Source organism: Anomaloglossus baeobatrachus, chromosome 4, assembly GCF_048569485.1.
Source record: "Anomaloglossus baeobatrachus isolate aAnoBae1 chromosome 4, aAnoBae1.hap1, whole genome shotgun sequence".
Classification (NCBI taxonomy): domain Eukaryota; kingdom Metazoa; phylum Chordata; class Amphibia; order Anura; family Aromobatidae; genus Anomaloglossus; species Anomaloglossus baeobatrachus.
This window is the reverse complement of record NC_134356.1, coordinates 335,848,064-335,869,420: the sequence shown is the minus strand read 5'-3', so window position 1 is coordinate 335,869,420 and position 21,357 is coordinate 335,848,064. Positions and strand designations below refer to the sequence as shown.

Sequence of the window (21,357 nt, the reverse complement as noted above, 5' to 3'; positions counted from 1 at the left end):
GGATCCGGGCAGCTCGGCTGCCCCAGGGCGCGACATCTGTCAGTTAAAAAAAATATATATTATACAAACAAACACAATTATACACAACAAAAGTACCTCAGTCAGTAATTTTAATCCTGCATACATATACTTTTGAATGATGACTGTAAGTAATAAGCAATGGGTAAACAGTATCAATAAAAACTGTAATACCTACTGGAAAAGACTTTCAAGTAAGTGATTTATGCCTGGAGTGGTTAAGTGTTCATTGTTCTTTTTACCACTGCCTGACTGCACATCAGCGGAGGCTATCCTTCTGTCCCTTGATTCTTCAGGATGACGTGCACATGCCGAGAGAGTCTGCAGTGCTACAGAGACATAGAAGAAGCAACATGGAAAAAAAATAAGGACATTTGTAATGAGTCATTTCTACATTTAATGACAGTTTATTTTCTGTTATTTCTTATTTCTGTTAATTAGCTATTATTGTCAGGAGCAGATACATCTATTCATACAGTCTGGATGGCTATTCCTATTAAATCATATTATGGTCCTGACCGGTTTTGGGGACGATTGAGGCCCATTAACTCCTTAAATACAGCTGTCAATCTTGACAGCGGCTTCTAAGTGGCTAAATGGGGGTTAAAAGACCCCCTTTGGCAGGATTGGCCTTTTGCGATCGTAATCGCGGGTGCTGACCGTTGCCATGGTACCATGAGATCTCATCTGAAGACCCTAGGGTACAGTTTCTGTTAGATCCTGCTATGAGTAGATCAGCTTGTACAATCAGAGTTTCAGTATCTGTAAGGCCACGAGTATTTGGTGAGTTTTTACCTCAGTATCTGTAAGGCCACGTGCACACATTGAGTATTTGGTGAGTTTCTTACCTCAGTATCTGTAAAGGACCCGTTACACGCAGCGACGGATTCCGTGATGCACATCCGCCATCATTAGTGATGTCGTTGCGTGTGACACCAATGAGCGGCCGTTAACGATGGAAAATACTCATCAAATCCATCGTTGACACGTTGTTCATTTTCAAAAAATCGTTGATTGTTGAGGACACAGGTTGTTTGTCGTTCCCGAGGCAGCACACATCGCTACGTGTGACACCTCGGGAACGACGAACTACAGCTTTCCTGCAGCCGCCGGCAATGAGGAAGGAAGGAGGTGGGCGGGATGTTACAACCGCTCATCTCTGCCCCTCCGCTTCTATTGGGCGGCCGCTTAGTGACGCCGCTGTGACACCGCACGAACCGCACCCTTAGAAAGGAGGCTGTTCGCCGGCCACAGCGACGTCGCTTGGCAGGTAAGTCCATGTGACGGCTGCTAACAATTTTGTGCGCCACGGGCAGCGATTTGCCCGCGACGCACAAACGACGGGGACGGGTACTTTCACCAGCGACACCGCTAGCGATGTCGCTGTGTGTAAAGCCCCCTTAAGGCCATGTGCACACATTGAGTATTTGGTGAGTTTTTACCTTAGTATCTATAAGGCCACGTGCACACATTGAGTATTTGGTGAGTTTTTACCTTAGTATCTATAAGGCCACGTGCACACATTGAGTATTTGGTGAGTTTTTACCTCAGTATTTGTAAAGCCATGTATACACATTGAGTATTTGGTGAGTTTTTACCTTAGTATCTGTAAGGCCACGTGCACACAGAGTATTTGGTGAGGTTTTTACCTCAGTATCTGTAATGCCACGTGCACACATTGAGTATTTGGTGAGTTTTTTACCTCAGTTTCTGTAAAGTCATGTATACACATTGAGTATTTGATGAGTTTTTACCTCAGTATCTGTAAAGTCATGTATACACATTGAGTATTTGGTGAGTTTTTACCTCAGTATCTGTAAGGCCACATGCACACACTGGATATGTGATCAGTTTTCCCGCCCAAACCAGGAGTAAAGGAAACAAAGGAAAAGTATAATAGGAACATGAGCACCACTTCTGTATTTTTTACCCACTCCTGATTTTGGCCACAAATACTGATGTAAAATGCTGACAAAATACATTACACATGAATGTGGCCTTACTATTATACTTTTCCTTTGTTCCACTACTGGTTTTGGGTCACAAATACTGAGATTAAAAAACTGACCAAATACTGACGTGAACGTGGCCTAAATTTGTTTGCAGTCTATCAGTGTTTTCTATCTTGTGGTGTTTGTTGTCATTTTTTGTACCAAAATCTTCAAGACGGCACACGTGATTTATGAATTTTGCGCAATGCTAAAAAGGGTCTACATTTTTGTTCTTAACCATTTTTAGTGCGAAATGTCACGCGTTTCGCAAAATAGTGCAAACATTTTACCACATCATCTGACGAGTATAAAGTCACTACATGGGGAGGGTTTGTAGTACATTTGAGACAAATTTTACGACTTAAAAAATAAATAATAAATTAGGTGAAAAGGTATGGAAACCCTGAACTCCTCCCATAGTGATGAACAAAGAAAACAGGCAAACACGTAAATTGGACCTTGAAAAAGTCTTCAATGGAAAGATAGCATAACAAAAAAAGAACACAACTGGAGATGAGTGAACCCAAGGTTCAGTGATTGCATGCCCATACACCGTATAGGCGGTTGCTGTTGCTGACAGATTCTCTTTAAAATTAAAGTAGCACAAGTTTATAAAAAAGATGAACTGTATCATCAATCTATCAGGCTAAATAAAATGATGGAACTCGTAGTTGTCCAAATGTTTACAAAAAATAGAGCTGAAGAAGAGAGGTGCACAGACTAAAAGGAGCACGAGGATTTCAAGGGCTTGTGCAATTTATCTTTATTAGTGATTCTACTTTACTAGTGATACTTTACTACGGAGTGTAAAAGTCCGGATCCATGCAGTTTCAAAGTTAGCCGAGTGCCGGGCCCAGGATTTTGGGTGTTTGATCCGGATCTTGCACTCAAGTGTGACGCCCTGGCCTATCAGGTCGTTGCAGGGTATTGTGCAATCTGCCCTTCAGCACAGTATCCACCCTCCTTGGTTACGGGTCCTGGTCCTTTAGTGTTGCTAACAGCTTAGCCAGTCAAAATCCTACGAACACTTTACACTTTAACCCACCAGACACACCATTGGGGGGCCTGAAGGGAATAGGGCTGCCCACATGGGAGGGTTGGTGAGGGGAAAGTGGAGAAAGTGACAGTTCAGCAAGAGTTGAGCAGTGGAGAGCGAAGGGAGAGGTAGTGAAGAGGTGACTCTCTGAGAGGGAGAGGTCACCAGCAGGGAGCAGGGCTCCTGTAGTTACTAGGTGGCAGACGTTGGTCTGGGCCTGGTAGGAGCTGGAGCCCCGGTCACAGGGGATTGTGTCAAGGGGTATGGACTGCTGAGGAGGGCAGCCGGAGGCCTTGAGCTATTACCGGGTAGGGGCCAGGGCACGACGGGGTACGTGGACCCTAGACCGGAAAGTAGCTACATTAGCCATACGGGTGAACGGGGTCTGAAGAGTTTTATACCAAAAACAGAGACAAAGTTGCCAAGGACAGGGCCACAGGCTAACAGAAACACCAAGGGCACGGACCCAAGCGTGCTCCCTACAAGCTGCAGTGGTGCTCAGAATTCTGGTTTACAAGCTGTCGGTGTTGTTATTCCTAGACTGAGTGAGTACACTAAAAACCCCTGTTCTTATCTCCAACGGCACCCAAACACCAACCATCCAATGGGCCCCGGGATGCAATCCCCCTACCCACAGAGGGGTTACACATCAGGCTACCACACCATCGCCACCGGGCTCCCCAACGGCAGCGGTGGTCCCTCACATTACCACACACTGTGGGTGGCGTCATGAACTTTCTAACCCCCTTGTACATATCCCCCCTTCTTTTTTAATTCGAGTGTCCGCGCGGACCCCCCGGATCTGGAGACCCCTCGAGCCACCGCGGCTTCAGATCCGAGTGGCTTGGCCGCTGACGTGGGGGCAGTACACAAGAAATTAGAAAAAAATAAATAAAGGAAAAATAAAGAAAATAAGAATGAAGCGAGAGCTTCATACTTACCGAGGCGCCGTCACAGCTGTAAACTGCTCCTGCATGGCTGTACTCTGCTCCTGCGACCTACCTGGGCCACTCATCATTGCTTATACATATGCACTGCTGTCGGGCTTTATCTTGTCTGGGTATTAAAAATGGGGGGACTGCATGCTCTTTTTTTAAAATTATTTATTTAAATTAAAAAAAAAAAGTCACATGTAGTTCCTCCTATTTTGATACACAGCCAAGATAAGCGAAGGGCTGGGGGCTGTAGCCATGAGTGTTATCTGTGCTGGTATCATAATATGGAGGGACCCTATGCCAATTTTTTAATTTATTTATTTAGTTATTTACTGTACCGGTAAATTCACATTATGGGGAGATAAGGTATGCACACCAGTGACTATGTAAGGGGAATACATGAAATAGCAGAAACTGCTGTGTGAATACTGACTTGAAAAATCCAATAGCTATATGCAAGAGTGAAAATGTGAAAAATGGAATCTGCATTACTGCCATGAACATATGAATCAAGAGAAATTTAGCTACTGAATTGATCAATGCAATAGAGCCCCAACACTACGCCAAAGTATTTCTCAGAGAAATACTTTGGCGTAGTGTTGGGGCTCTATTGCATTGATCAATTCAGTAGCTAAATTTCTCTTGATTCATATGTTCATGGCAGTAATGCAGATTCCATTTTTCACATTTTCACTCTTGCATATAGCTATTGGATTTTTCAAGTCAGTATTCACACAGCAGTTTCTGCTATTTCATGTATTCCCCTTACATAGTCACTGGTGTGCATACCTTATCTCCCCATAGTGATGTTTTTTTAGGTTTTTGCACCCAGTTCGGACTTAGGCGGGCTTTGCACGTTGCAACATCGGTAACAATGTGTTACCGATGCTGCAGCGATAGTCCCGCCCCCGTCGCACGTTCGATATATAGTGAAAGCTGCCGTAGCGATTATTATCGCTACGGCAGCTTTACACGCACATACCTGCCGTGCGACGTCCCTCTGGCCGGCGACCCGCCTCCTTCCTTAGGGGGCGGGTCGTGCGGCGTCACAGTGACGTCACACGGCAGGCGGCCAATTAAAGTGGAGGGGCGGAGATGAGCAGGATGTAAACATCCCGCCCACCTCCGTCCTTCTCATTGCAGCCGGGAGGCAGGTAAGGTGAAGTTCCTCGCTCCTGCGGCTTCACACACAGCGATGTGTGCTGCCGCAGGAGCGAGGAACAACATCGTACCTGTCGCTCCCCCGGCATTATGGAAATGTCGGAGGCTGCAGCGATGATACGATGACGATGATTTTGCGCTCGTTCATCGTATCATCTAGGATTTACACACTACGACATCGCAAGTGGCGCCGGATGTGCGTCACTTTCGATTTGACCCCACCGACATCGCACCTGCGATGTCGTAGTGTGCAAAGCCCGCCTTAGAATGGTGTTCCAAACGTTATTCCTATTTATTTGGTAAATTCACATTGACTTATGACTCGCACGAGTGCATTGAGAAATTCAGGCATTGCACTCGGCCCCATGTAAGACAATGCTGCAGCTCAGATCTGCAAGTTTTTCCTCAGCCCTAATCGTACTGACGAAACAATGGCAGCATGCTGTGATTGTCTGCGAGTCTCCTATCACTTGCACCCATACAAGTCTATGGGTGCGAGAGAAACATCGTACTCCACTCGGATGTTATTGAAGTGCAGTGCAATATACATACAGGCTGACAATGGAGGAGATAGGGGATTTATTCCTCCCTCTCCTCCGCAGCTGTCATCCAATCGCAGGATTGTGTCACAGTCACATGACACTCGGATCACACTTGCAGCAGAGCCTGAGCTGAGCGTCATTAGCATATCGCATCCGATGCTCTCGCCGGTCTCGGTTTTCTGCGAGTCTACCCATCTCTAATCTTAAGATGTGTTGGGGACAATGTTCTCTGACACTTACTGATTTATACATATTTCATATTTCAAGCTCCTACTTTGTCTTCTTAGGCTGGTTTCACATCTGCGGTATTTTGCCGCACTGCTGGATCCGGCACAAATGCAGTACAGTTCTATACAGTTCACAGGCATCGCGGCAAGCTCCGGTTACATGCTGTCTCATGCTCCGGTCATGTGACCGAATGTGACTGGAGCTTACGACGATGCCTGTGAACTGTATACAACTGTACTGCATTTGTGCCGGATCCGCCAGTGCGGCAAAATACCGCAGATGTTAAACCAGCCTTAGTGCGGCCTTCCTTATAGACTGCACAGCTCACATGTTCTCAATATGGCCACCGATACTACTCTATCTGACCAGATCAGTCCATCAGCCTCTCCAACGGTTAGACACCTCCGATCTAGTCACATGCTCCTCGAGCAACTGCTACTTTGAGAATTTTGCCATTTTAACCTGTGTTCAAATAAAGATAAAGTGCACAATTCCTTTTAGGGTTCGGTTCCAAATGTAATTTGCATGGACGAGTGAATTCCGATAAAACATCGGATTGCTCTCACTCTGGTGCAAAACTATGGGGCAGTGTCCATCTGCAATTGATTTCTCATGCCATAGCGGCATGTGGAATGAATCGCAGCATGCTGCGTTTAGCAGCGATTCTCGGCTCACACACCCTCATACAAGTCTATGGGAGCATGTGAAACATTTCACTGCACTTGCATGTCATTGGACCGCAGTGCGATGTATGGAGAGACAGGCTGGGGTGGAGATGGGGAGAAAGTGCTCCCTCCCTCTTCTCTGCAGCTGTAATAAGATCGCAAGATCAGATCACAATCACATGACCCTCGGATGACGCTTGCAGCAGAGGGTCATTAGCATATTGCTCCCCATGCTCTCGCATCGGAATCTATATGCAAGTGGAACTGTACCCTAAGGAACATTCTGGGATTAAATAGTATCAGACTGATTTCTTTTCTGGTTATTTCCCAATCAGTGTCTTCCAAAATATGTCCTCCTTTTCTATAGAACTGAATTACAAAATTCTGCCATGAATTGGAAGTAGGAGATGCCACAGAGCCAAAACAGATTAGCCCCATACAATGTAATTAACCCGATGTGTACTGTGGCTAGGAATGCAGGGAACAGGGAGCCGGCACTGGCAGTGTGAGAGCGGCGGACGCTGGTAACGAAGGTAAATATCGGGTAACCAAGGTAAGGGCTTCTTGGTTACCCGATGTTTACCGTGGTTACCAGCGTCCGCAGAAGCCGGCTCCTGCTGCCTGCACATTTAGTTGTTGCTCTGTCGCTGTCACACACAGCGATCTGTGCTTCACAGCAGGACAGCAACAACTAAAAAATGGCCCAGGACATTCAGCAACAACCAACGACCTCACAGCAGGGGCCAGGTTGTTGCTGGATGTCACACACAGCAACATCGCTAGCAACGTCACAAAAGTTGTTCCTTAGCAGCGATGTTGCTAGCGATAGAAAAAAACAAGGAGAAAAATTGTATGAAAAATACCCTGAATATAAATAAATAAATTGCAAGTGCTTAATAACAGGGTACTTAGTGTATACATTTTTGCAAAAAGGTAAAAAGCTGTCTCACCTCGTCACGGTGTACCCATCTGAGACAGTCCCTAACCTACTGAAGTTAAAAACATTATCAATACCTGACTTGTGTCATGTCAAAACTCCAATGTGGATGGTGGCAAGTGGTCAGCTGTGTCCCAGATAAAATACACAGCAAAGTGAGACGCAATCAGTTGTTCAGTCTCAGTATTAGGAGGGCTGCACCCCCAACTTGCAATAAAGCAAGATAACATACAAAAAACACAAAAACCTGAGCTGAAACAATGTTCAGTAAACATGCAACATTAAGCATGTGAATTGCAGCCTTAAGACTAGAAAAAAACAAAGAGAAAAATTGTATGAAAAATACCCTGAATATAAATAAATAAATTGCAAGTGCTTAATAACAGGGTACTTAGTGTATACATTTTTGAAAAAAGGTAAAAAGCTGTCTCACCTCGTCACGGTGTACCCATCTGAGACAGTCCCTAACCTACTGAAGTTAAAAACATTATCAATACCTGACTTGTGTCATGTCAAAACTCCAATGTGGATGTGTTCAAATAAAGATAAAGTGCACAATTCCTTTTAGGGTTCGGTTCCAAATGTAATTTGCATGGACGAGTGAATTCCGATAAAACATCGGATTGCTCTCACTCTGGTGCAAAACTATGGGGCAGTGTCCATCTGCAATTGATTTCTCATGCCATAGCGGCATGTGGAATGAATCGCAGCATGCTGCGTTTAGCAGCGATTCTCGGCTCACACACCCTCATACAAGTCTATGGGAGCATGTGAAACATTTCACTGCACTTGCATGTCATTGGACCGCAGTGCGATGTATGGAGAGACAGGCTGGGGTGGAGATGGGGAGAAAGTGCTCCCTCCCTCTTCTCTGCAGCTGTAATAAGATCGCAAGATCAGATCACAATCACATGACCCTCGGATGACGCTTGCAGCAGAGGGTCATTAGCATATTGCTCCCCATGCTCTCGCATCGGAATCTATATGCAAGTGGAACTGTACCCTAAGGAACATTCTGGGATTAAATAGTATCAGACTGATTTCTTTTCTGGTTATTTCCCAATCAGTGTCTTCCAAAATATGTCCTCCTTTTCTATAGAACTGAATTACAAAATTCTGCCATGAATTGGAAGTAGGAGATGCCACAGAGCCAAAACAGATTAGCCCCATACAATGTAATTAACCCGATGTGTACTGTGGCTAGGAATGCAGGGAACAGGGAGCCGGCACTGGCAGTGTGAGAGCGGCGGACGCTGGTAACGAAGGTAAATATCGGGTAACCAAGGTAAGGGCTTCTTGGTTACCCGATATTTACATTGGTTACCAGCGTCCGCAGAAGCCGGCTCCTGCTGCCTGCACATTTAGTTGTTGCTCTGTCGCTGTCACACACACCAATGTGTGCTTCACAGCGGGACAGCAACAACTAAAAAATGGCCCAGGACATTCAGCAACAACCAACGACCTCACACCAGGGGCCAGGTTGTTGCTGGATGTCACACACAGCAACATCACTAGCAACATCGCTGTTGCGTCACAAAAGTTGTTCCTTAGCAGCAATGTTGCTAGCGATGTTGCTTAGTGTGACGAGGCCTTAAAGGGAACCTGTCAGCAGAAATTTCGACTTAAACCTAACAGATTCCCCCTCTGCAGCTCCTGGGCTGCATTCTAGCAAGGTCCCTGTTAGTATTGTGGCCCCTTTCTGACCCAAAAAAAGAGTTTATATCGAGGTACCTTTTTGGCTTCTGATTCTCTAAATGTGTCACGGGGGCGGGCTGCCTGATGGCCGTTATTCTGCCCCCTGTTCCTGTATGCCGCCCTCATTGCCGATTTCTATACTTCTGGACGCCGCCCACTGCTCCAGCCATCCCCGCGCATGCCCAGTGCTCATCTCTCGTGGATGAGCACTGTGCCCAGTGTCACCGGTGGTGACGTGCGCGCAGGGTTTAGATTATGGGCGGTGCTGTGATGTTAATTACCAAGCAACCGCCCATAATCGCGGGACCGCGCATTCCCCCTCGGCCTGCTTCTTTCTGCGCAAGCGCGCTGCAGCTGAACTCCTCCTGATCGGTGTAGTCACTGCTCCGCGCTTCTCCCATCTATTTCCTGCCTCAGGGCAAGATGGGAAGGAGGTGACGTGAGTTCAGCTGCAGCGCGCTTGCGCAGAAAGCAGGCCGAGGGGGAATGCGCGGTCCCCGCGATTATGGGCGGTTGCTTGGTAATTAACATCACAGCACCGCCCATAATCTAAACCCTGCGCGCACGTCACCAGCGGTGACACTGGGCACAGTGCTCATCCACGAGAGATGAGCACTGGGCATGCGCGGGGATGGCTGGGCGGCGTCCAGAAGTATAGAAATCGGCGATGGGGGCGGCATACAGGAACAGGGGGCAGAATAACGGCCATCAGGCAGCCCGCCCCCGTGACACATTTAGAGAATCAGAAGCCAAAAAGGTACCTCGATATAAACTCTTTTTTTGGGTCAGAAAGGGGCCACAATACTAACAGGGACCTTGCTAGAATGCAGCCCAGGAGCTGCAGAGGGGGAATCTGTTAGGTTTAAGTCGAAATTTCTGCTGACAGGTTCCCTTTAAGATTGTATATAATAGACAGATTATGATTTCATACACTCACCGCTGTAGGTAACAGTCAATTAGAATGATTTCACCTCCCTATATAGGAACATTTTGTTCACTGCATTTTCTAAAATGCCAGCAGGTGGCAGACAAGAGCTGGCACAATATTTCTCGTTCACACAATAACAAACCCTCTCCTATAAATACAGCCTGAATATGGGTTCATCATTGCCAAATTTCATCATTCTGCTGAAAACTAAATTTCATCATGCAGACAGAAGGTCATCTTTGCACTGTTAAACCCAACCGGCCTCATACTTCATTTGTGTTTGTCTCTATTGACAATGGATTTTAACTTTATGACACTGAGAATAGAATTCTGAATATATATTAGAAAAATCTGGTGTTCAATATATGTAGTTTGTACAGAACGCCTTTGAATTCAATCTGTATAGCTAAAAGTAGGACAATTGTGGGTTATTATGTCCATAATAGCTATTAGATTAATAAAAGCCAGAGCAATCAATTGATATGAAGAACTAATCCCCTAGTATGAGCACAAAAACACATTTACAGACGTACATAACAGCGCCAACACAATGACTACCATAAGAGATATTCCAAGTGCCCCTTATTCCCACAACTTATCTAGGGGTTCTTTGGTGTAATATTGTTTTCAAAAATTGCGCAAATGTAGCGTCACATATAATGAGCCTACAAAAAACATATAATGAGCTCCAGAAGAAATAGACGGAAGTGACAGATGTATGGAAAACTTACTAATCTTGTTATGCAGTGTATTCAAGATATGTGAGAAAAGAAGCAGGGGCAGCACTGTACAAACTGTGGGCTTAATGAGGTGACCAAGTGCTGAAACAATGCATAGCATATATTTTCTGACCATGATTTTCATTGAAATCCGCAGAAAATTGTGTATTGAACTGGTTTGTGTTCAAAATTTTACTTGCATTAGAAAGGTGAAATCAGTGGTGGAAATCCTCAGCATACTCATTAGAAGGGTGGAAATCCTCAGCATGCTCATATTCCATCCCTGATTTTTCTGCTACATAGAAACTACATTCACATGTAATGTTTTGTAAGATGTCACTACATACACAGCTGAAAGCTACATATACACTTCAGATAGGTGTCACTGAAACAGGTGTTCTGCAGAAAGCTCTTCCTTCCAACCCCACAGTCTCACACCCATTCAATCTATTGTAAACTATGCTGCCCGGCTAATCCACCTGTCCCCCCACTACTCCCTGACCTCCCCTCACTGACAAGCCCTTCGCTGGCCTCCCATTGCCCAACAACACCAGTTCAAAACCCTAACCATGACATACAAAGCCATCCACAACCTATCTCCTCCATACATCTGTGACCTAGTCTCCCAGTACTTACTGGAACGTAACCTCCGATCCTCATAAGATCTCATTCTCTACTCCCCTCTCATCTCCTCTTCCCACAATCGCATACAAATTATCTGCCTTGCATCCCCCATACTCTGGAATACTCTGCCACAACATATCAGATTCTCGCCTACCTTGAAAAGCTTCAAAAGGAACCTGAAGATCCACCTCTTCCGAGAAGCCTACAACCTGCAGTAACCCTCAGTCCTCCAAAGTGCCACATGACCATCTCAACCCTCATCCAAAGTATCCTCATCCATCCCTTGTAGACAGAGAGCCCTCGTGGGCAGGGTCCTCTTTCCTCCTGTACCTGTCTGTGCCTTGTTTTGTTTATGATTATGGTACATGTCCCTATTATGTGTACCCTTTTCACATGTAAAGTGCCATGGAATAAATGGTGCTATAATAATAAAAAATAATAATAATGAACAACTGAGTGTTCATATGTTTGGGGAGAATAAAGCCGGTCATACACATTAGGTGGCTATCACCTGACAGCCATCTAAGCCAACTCTCCCATCCATACAATGGAGCCTTCCTGTGCTCTCTATAAGAAAGCCACCAGTTGCCATGTCAGCTGGAGCCTTATTTCTGGGAGAGCAATGTGATCGACAGTCGGAAATTGGACATGCATGATTAACATATCTCGTGACCGTCAGTCTGTCGGCACCCTCATACACATTAGACCATCACCTGATCCCATCGGATTCGACCAACATTAGTCGAATGTCTGTGGGGGCCTTAAGTCGCACTCAGACACTTCTGGCAGTGGCTTATGTGGCTTGAAATAAAGAGGATTGGACATGTTTAAAATCAACGTGGCCATATTCTGCTAATATGTATTAAGTAATAAAAATGGTTTGTCAACAGTTGTTGAGCGTGGGGGATTTCAGTACCTGTTTTGTGTGTCTGTCTTCTTTCCCTTTTGGGAAAGTGTTTATTGTTGTTTATGCAAAAAAATGTTCAATAAAATATGTGATTTAAAAAAAAAATTTGATGTGGACAAACTTTCTTTCTCCAGACATCTGTTGTTCGAGACATCCGATTCCTTATACTCACAAGATGGACAGCTAGTCCTGCTACATCCTGTGGTTTTTTTCACCCCCTCATGAGTGCCAAAACACTTGTCAGGGTGGACACCATTCCCCTCGGAGATTTCTCCTTCCATCTAACTGGTGTTGTGTCTTCTCCTCCGATAATGCTTACACAGGTTTGACATATCACTTTGTTAAATATGGGAGCCGTTTACTTGTGATTCATTGTTTCATGTGCTAGACTAAGGGGTACTTTGCACGCTGCGACATCGCAAGCCGATGCTGCGATGCCGAGCGCGATAGTCCCCGCCCCCATCGCAGCTGCAATATCCTTGTGATAGCTGCCGTAGCGAACATTATCGCTACGGCAGCTTCACATGGACTAGCCTGTCCTGGGACATCGCTCTGGCCGGCGACCCGCCTCCTTATTAAGGGGGTGGGTCGTGCGGCGTCACAGCGACGTCACACGGCAGGCAACCAATAGGAGCGGAGGGGCGGAGATGAGCGGGATGTAAACATCCCGCCCACCTCCTTCCTTCCGCATATCCTACGGAAGCCACGGTGACGCTGGTAGGAGATGTTCCTCGCTCCTGCAACTTCACACACAGCGATGTGTGCTGCCGCAGTAGTGAGGAACAACATCGGACCGTCGCGTCAGCGTAATTATGGATTACGCCGACGCTGCACCGATGATACGATTATGACGCTTTTGCTCTCGTTAATCGTATCATCGAACCTTTACACACTACGATTTCGCATGCGATGCCGGATTGTACGTCATTTTCAATTTGACCCCACCGACATCGCACCTGCGATGTCATAGTGTGCAAAGCCCACCTAAATTGACTGCCCTTCACTATATAACTATTTTGTAATGTGCTTCTTTTGTGTAATCAATACCCCTCCCTCATTTGCTGGTCCTTAATAAAGTAACTTTCTTGCATATAGTACCACATGGACTTTGGTAGCTTTTTGGTTTGTTTTTGAATGCACCAGCAAATCTGTTCCCCATTACAATTAGTCTTTCTTTTGGCATACATTGATATTGCCTTTCTTGCAATTTATATATAGATCATTATGCAATTTTTACCTCTGAGTAGCCCATCTCTACATACAATGTCTTTAGATAGTGAGCTGATTATCAGAAAAAGGGCGTGTTTGAATACCCAGCATGAGGAAATGTAGTCAGAGCAATGATAAGGTCTTGCAGCTAAAACAATCATTGCAAGTAAGCAACAGCATGTTCCATGATAGGAGATGCAAATCTGTGTTTTAACCCCTTAAGCATACTGTCTTCAGAATTCATGACAACAACCTGCTGACAGATTCCTTTTAACTCAGGACCTCAATTAAAGTTAAAACATTGTGCATTCACCTACTGTAGTAGTGCCCTTTCAGTTATGCCAACACTGCTGTTCCCAGAGAGGGACATGACTTGTTGTGTCACATGCAGGCTGCAACCAATAAGTGGCCGCTCATCAGCTACAGACAGCCTTTATTATTTCAGCAGGGCGGACATCCAGCCTTGATGGACAACTTGTTATGTCACTCTTCGAGAACAGCATCAACTGAATGGCACTGATGATGTAGGCAAGTATGGACTGTTTTTATTTTATACTAGCTGTACTACTCGGCTTCGCCCGGGTTAATAACTGCTGTTAACAAAATAGAATGTATTAACAAAAAATGTATTCTGCACACAAAAACCACAGAACAAATAGATATAAATGTAATTATAATGTCTGTCTCCCCCTCTGTATATATCTCTCTGTCTCTCTCTCTATGTCTTTGTCTGTATGTCTCTTTCCCTGTCTGTCTCTGACTGTCTCTGTCTCGTTCTCCGTCTGTCTCAATCTCTTTCCCTGTCTATCTATCTCTTTCCCTGTCTGTCTATCTATCTCTGTCACTTTCCCTGTCTGTCTCTTTCCCTCTCTTTCCCTGTCTGTCTCTTTCCCTCTTTCCCTCTGTCACTTTCCCTGTGTCTCTCTTTGTCTGTCTCTTTACCTGTCTTTGTCTGTCTCTTACCCGGTCTGTCTCTTTCCCTCTCTTTCCCTGTCTGTCTGTTTCCCTGTGTCTGTCTCTTTGTCTGTGTCTGTCTCTTTACCTGTCTGTGTCTGTCTCTTAACCTGTCTCTCTCTTTCCCTCTCTTTCTCTGTCTGTCTCTTTCCCTGTCAGTCTGTCTCTTTGTCTGTGTCTGTCTCTTTGTGTCTGTCTCTTACCCTGTCTATGTCTGTTCCTTACCTTGTCTATTTCTGCCTCTTTCCCTGTCTGTGTCTGTCTCTTTCCCTGGCTGCATTGTGACACAGCAACATTCCATTTAAGGGTGTGGCTGCGCATTCTTCTGAAGTTTTGGCTGCTCTGTGGCTCCCACCTCCATTCGCTTTAATGGAGGCAGGTTTTTTGGTGAAAAACTGTAAAGCGCGGGGTTAAAATTTCCCCTCAAAACATAGCCTATGACGCTGGGTCCAGAAGTGTGAGTGTGCAAAATTTTGTGGCTGTAGCTGCGATGGGGCAGATGCCAATCCCGGACATACACACACACACACACATACATACACACATTCAGCTTTATATATTAGATTTGGTCCTGAATTAATTAATTTGGGCTTGTTCTGTAGTGGAGAATCTCTTTAAAGGGGTTGTCAAATGAACAAAGTATATTTTAATAAGTAGATATTGAACTTAAAATAATTTTCACAATTTAATGTTTTAAAAATACATGTTCCTGTACTGAGATAATCCTATAAATGTGCCCTGCTATGTACTGTGTAATGGTTGTGTCTGACCATGTACACAGGCAGCAAAATATTTTGAAGAAAGAAGAAATTAAGGTTCCAGCTTCTGATTTCATGTAAAAGAAGAAGTGTTTATTTCATCCTTTTAAAATTTTTTGCTTACAAATAGAGGAATAAATTGCTAAAACCGGGATCCAAGAAGGGCAATGTGTTTCGAACGTCAAGCCAGGCTAGGAATGCAGATTTGCATTTGAAATGTGTTGTCCTTCTTGGCTCCCTGCTTTAGCACCTTATTCCTCTATTTGTATGCAACACATTTTAAAATGATGAAATAAAGACTTGTTTTACATGAAATCGGAAGCTGGAACCACAATTTCTTCTCTCTTCAGTATCAAGTGACAGTTCAGAGCATTGATCCATGCATGCCGAAGTTTCATTGCGTGGTGAGCTGGTTCACTATTTTTTTGTTTGCAAGGAAATGCTTTACCTCACAGAAATAATCATCTGTGATTCCATGCTATTCTATATGTATTCTCTCTTTTGCTCCCTCCCCTGCCCAGGAGCTGTGGTATGATCAGACCATGTCCCTGTACAGTCAGACACGGCCATTACACAGTACATATCAGGGACACATTTATAAGATTATCTCAGAACAGGAGATGTGGTATAATCAGACCATGTCCCTGTACGGTCAGACACGGCCATTACACAGTACATAGCAGGGGTATGTATATATATATATAAGATTATCTCAGAACAGGAGATGTGGTATGATCAGATCATGTCCCTGTACGGTCAGACACGGCCATTACACAGTACATAGCAGGGGTATGTATATATATCTATATATATAATTGCCTTATTCTGTCTGTCTGTCTGTCTGTCTGTCATGCTCCAAAATTGTGTCCTTACGGTGACACAAAGCTGATTGGCCGCTGGGCTCGCCATGGCCCCGCCCCCCCACACGGATTGGCCGCTCGCCCAGGCTGCGCCCCCACACGGATTGGCCAGCCGCTCGCCCAGGCTCCGCCCCCCCCACAGATTGGCCTCTCGCCCCGGCACCCTGCAGGCATTGGCAATTCAGCCACGCCACGCCCCGCCCCCCTCACGCAATGCACGTTAGCTCTGGCCCCACCCCCTCCCTCCCCCCGCGCATTTCTCTAACTGACACGGCTGTCACGGAGGTGAGTACGGTACTCCCTATCCCCCCCCAACCCCCCCCCCCCCCCCCCCCGGCCCCCGCTCCCAAAGGGGTGGTGTGGATACTCGCATGGTTACAAGCGCTGTCACGGAGGTGAGTACTGTACTCCCTCCCCCTCCCCCGGCCCCCGCTCCCACGGCAGTGGTGGGAGTGGTGTGGATACGTTGGTAACCATGCTCGCATGGTTACAAGCCCATCAAGGTCCTGCTGCGCCGGAAGGTCCACACGCACACACACAAACATACACACACATCAGATCACACTCACACTCACTCTCATACACACCTCACACACACCTCACATCGCATCCACATACTCACGACATCCTGGGATATCGCTTGCTTCTCGGCGGCGAAAATGTGCTGTTGTGATCTTCCAGGACCTGACGGAGGATCACATGGCCAGAAGCATGTGATATCCCCGGATGTTGTGAGTATGAGCGCGTAAGTGCGATATCGTCAGTGTCTGTGTGTGTGAGTGGATGCGATCGGGTGTGTGTGAGTGGATGCGATCGGGTGTGTGTGAGTGGATGCGATCGGGTGTGTGTGAGTGGATGCGATCGGGTGTGTGTGAGTGGATGCGATCGGGTGTGTGTGTGAGTGGATGCGATCGGGTGTGTGTGAGTGGATGCGATCGGGTGTGTGTGAGTGGATGCGATCGGGTGTGTGTGTGAGTGGATGCGATCGGGTGTGTGTGTGAGTGGATGCGATCGGGTGTGTGTGTGAGTGGATGCGATCGGGTGTGTGTGTGAGTGGATGCGATCGGGTGTGTGTGTGAGTGGATGCGATCGGGTGTGTGTGTGAGTGCATGCGATCGGGTGTGTGTGTGAGTGCATGCGATCGGGTGTGTGAGTGTCGGCAGAGGAGCAGGGCGTGCTGGAGGAGGCTGGGAGCAGAGAGGCTGATCATGGGGAAGAGGGAAATGCTGATGCTGAAGGAGGCTGGGATGGGAAGGCTGGGAAGAAGGAGGCTGGGAGGAGAGAGGCTGATCCTAGGGAAGGCTGGGGAGAGGAGGCTGATGCTGAGGGAGGCTGGAAGGAGAGAGACTGATGCTGAGGGAGGCTGGGACGAGGGAGGCTGATGCTTAGGGAAGCTGATGCTGAAGGAGGCTGGAAGAACAGAGGCTGATGCTGGTAGAGGCTGATGCTTGGGGAAGCTGATGCTGGGGGAGACTGGGAGAGGAAGGCTGATGCTGAGGGAGGCTGGGAGGGGGAGGCTGGGAGGAAGGAGGCTGGGAGGAGAGAGGCTGATCCTTGGGAAGGCTGGGAAAGGGAGGCTGATGCTGAGGGAGGCTGGAATGAGAGAGCCTGATGCTAGGGACAGAGACGCTGATGCTGGGAGGAGAGAGGCTGATGCTGCGGGCAGAGAGGCTGATGATGCGGGTAGAGAGGCTGATGCTGGCGCAGCATGGCGGATGGAGCACGTTTGGTAATGCGCAGCATGGCGGATGGAGCACGTTTGGGAGTGCGCAGCATGGCGGATGGAGTACGTTTGGGAGTGCGCAGCATGGCGGATGGAGCACGTTTGGGAGTGCGCAGCATGGCGGATGGAGCACGTTTGGGAGTGCGCAGCATGGCGGATGCAGCACGATGGCGAGTGCGGAGTATGGCGGATGGAGCATGTTTGGGAGTGCGCAGCATAGCGGATGGACCACGTTTGGGAGTGCGCAGCATGGCGGATGGAGCACGTTTGAGAGTGCGCAGCATGGGAGATGGAGCACGATGGGAGGTGCGCAGCATAGGGGATGGAGCACGATAGAGAGTGCACTGCATGGGGGATGGAGCACGATGGAGAGTGCCCAGCATGGCGGATGGAGCACGTTTGGGAGTGCGCAGCATGGCGGATGGAGCACGTTTGGGAGTGCGCGGCATGGCGGATGGAGCACGTTTGGGAGTGCGCAGCATGGATGATGGAGCACGATGGGGGGTGCGCAGCATAGGGGATAGAGCACGATGGGGAGTGCGCTGCATGGGGCATGGAGCACGATGGGGAGTGTGGAGTATGGCGGATGGAGCACGTTTGGGAGTGCGCAGCATGGTGGATGGAGCACATTTCGGAGTGCGCAGCATGGCGGATGGAGCACGTTTAGGAGTGCGCAGCATGGGAGATGGAGCACGATGGGGAGTGCGCAGCGTGGCGGATGGAGCACGATGGGGAGTGCGCAGCATGGGGAATGGAGCACGATGGGGAGTGCGCAGCATGGCGGATGGAGCACGTTTGGGAGTGCGCAGCATAGCGGATGGAGCACGTTTGGGAGTGCGCAGGATGGGAGATGTAGCACGATGGGGGGTGCGCAGCATAGGGGATGGAGCACGATGGAGAGTGCACACCTCCCCCCAACACACACACACGCGCGCGCGCGCACTGCACAACACACCACACACACACACTGGAAACCACAAACAACTGCCCTACACAGACACCCACACACAGACAACGCTGCACACACAAATATACGCACATACTGCACATATATATAACAAAAATCATACATGAACTACACAATACGTAAATTCTAGAATACCCGATGCGTAGAATCGGGCCACCTTCTAGTATATATATATATATATAAGATTATCTCAGAACAGGAGATGTGGTATGATCAGACCATGTCCCTGTACGGTCAGACACGGCCATTACACAGTACATAGCAGGGGTATGTATATATATATATATATATATAAGATTATCTCAGAACAGGAGCTGTGTTATGATCAGACCATGTCCCTGTACGGTCAGACACGGCCATTACACAGTACATAGCAGGGGTATGTATATATATATATATATATATAAGATTATCTCAGAACAGGAGATGTGGTATGATCAGACCATGTCCCTGTACGGTCAGACACGGCCATTACACAGTACATAGCAGGGGTATGTATATATATATATATATAAGATTATCTCAGAACAGGAGATGTGGTATGATCAGATCATGTCCCTGTACGGTCAGACACGGCCATTACACAGTACATATCAGGGACACATTTATAAGATTATCTCAGCCCAGGAACATTATTTTAAACACATCCAATTGTAGAACTTATTATTATTCAAAGATCTATTGATTAAAATGTATTTTGTTTGTGGAACAATACCTTTAAGGAACAATGACATTTGCATTGTTTTAGAAGGTTTTTTGGGAAGTAATACAAAACATTGAAGCTGACAGAGCAGTACATAAAGGCTTTGCTGGATTGCTTTCAAGTACTTTATATTCTATATTTGCTCAGTAATTCTTACATATTTAAGAGGAGTGAGACGCTGCTAAAGCTTCTTTTTCAAGTATCATTGAATAATACAAACAGCAGAATCTTGAAAGAGAAATGGTTTATGTGGCAGTGTACCTGGGAAATGTGCAGCCAGCTGACAGATCTCATCTTTTCTGCATAATATCTGCATCATTTGTGGCAATAGATTCATCTGCAAAATATGAAATGCCTGTGTTATAAAGGAGGAAGGTATTAAAGACCATATACAATGACCGTCCCCAATTTTTGCAAGTTTTTGCTCATTTGTAATACTACACATGTTCATTATTACAACTTTTTGGAATGGTACCAATATGTAACATGCATACAGCTCTGGGAACAATAACATGTTTTTAAAGAAATTCTTCCACTGACTTGTTTTGTATTATACAATGACCTTTGGCTGCTTCCATCAGGTTACTGAGCTATTATACAGTATATATCTGTAACCCTTATTTCTCACATGAAACCTGACAGATCCATTACATGACAATGGAATCTGTCACAAAAAGGTTATCATATCAGTCATGGATCTGTCATTTCTGTTGCTCCTCTCTCCTATGTCTGTGTTACCTCTGGTTATGTGATGTTAGTAGATGATGGGTAAAACAATGTAGCTTTGGTGATTGTTTAGCCGGTGTAACAGGCCAGATTAACCCCCTGCCCAGACTATACCTGGGGTATAAATTGGCCTAGGCCAGATTATACTCCTCCAGGCCAGAATATATCCCATGGGGTGTAAAGTAGCCTAGGCTGGACTATACCCTTCCAGGCCAGAATATTGGTGTGTTTTTTGCTGCTGTAGATAAGATTTTTCTTCAGTGCTACAGTATATATGGATGCACTCACACACCATATATATATTAGGTACTACTGTATCTATATAAACATGCTATCACATACATAAATATGCTATAACATACAGTTGATTTCATGCTTATGAGTGATATACTCAAGAATTACTTAATTTTTCAACATTTATTGTGGGTTCAGCTTTTTCTGGAAAAGTGAAAAAGTAAAGTGACTTAAATCTTGAAACTCTAAACACACAGATGTTTATTACTTTAACCAGAAAAACTTGACTGTTCATAATATAATAAAAATCATAATTGTGATGCTTGACACCACTGTATGGCATAGTGTGGTACTAGTGACTAGATGGCGCTAGATACTACTTGCATGCAGTGTGAATGGAGAGGTAGTTAAATAACCTGGGGTCAGGAACCGGAAGGACACGACAGGACACAGGGAGCACACAGAGTTGAGATAAAGAGACAGGCCGAGGGTCAGGATTCCAGGAGAGTACGTATAGGATATAGGGAGCAGGAGGAGAAGTAGTCAGGAGAAGGTCTGAGGTCAGAAGTCAGGAGGTAATGACAAAGTCAGGAGGTAGGCAGAGCAGAGTCAACTATAGTCCAGGGTCGAGAAGCCAAGATCAGATAGTTGTGCACAAACGGGAGCCAACAGCACTTACTGCGGAACCAGAAAGTACAACTGGCGACGTTCCGGGCAAGCATGTTCATTAATGAAGCAGAGCAATCACTCGGAACAAGGAATATCTGGGAAAGCCCCTCCTGACACCAGCATAAGACCCAGTGCTGAGAAACAACCTGTCCAAAGAATCTCAAGACA

At 46.3% G+C, this 21,357-nt stretch overlaps 1 protein-coding gene across 1 annotated transcript in view; it reads right to left on the bottom strand.

Annotated features, from left to right (window-relative positions):
* CPED1 (cadherin like and PC-esterase domain containing 1) overlaps positions 1 to 21,357 on the bottom strand; it is a 519,469-nt gene that overhangs the window by 375,044 nt on the left and 123,068 nt on the right. Inside the window, exons 4-5 of the mRNA XM_075345048.1 lie at positions 19,822 to 19,897; positions 197 to 347 (exon numbers count right to left, since the gene is read on the bottom strand). Of these exons, the coding sequence (XP_075201163.1) occupies positions 197 to 347; positions 19,822 to 19,897 (227 nt within the window). The remainder of the gene's footprint in view (positions 1 to 196; positions 348 to 19,821; positions 19,898 to 21,357) is intronic.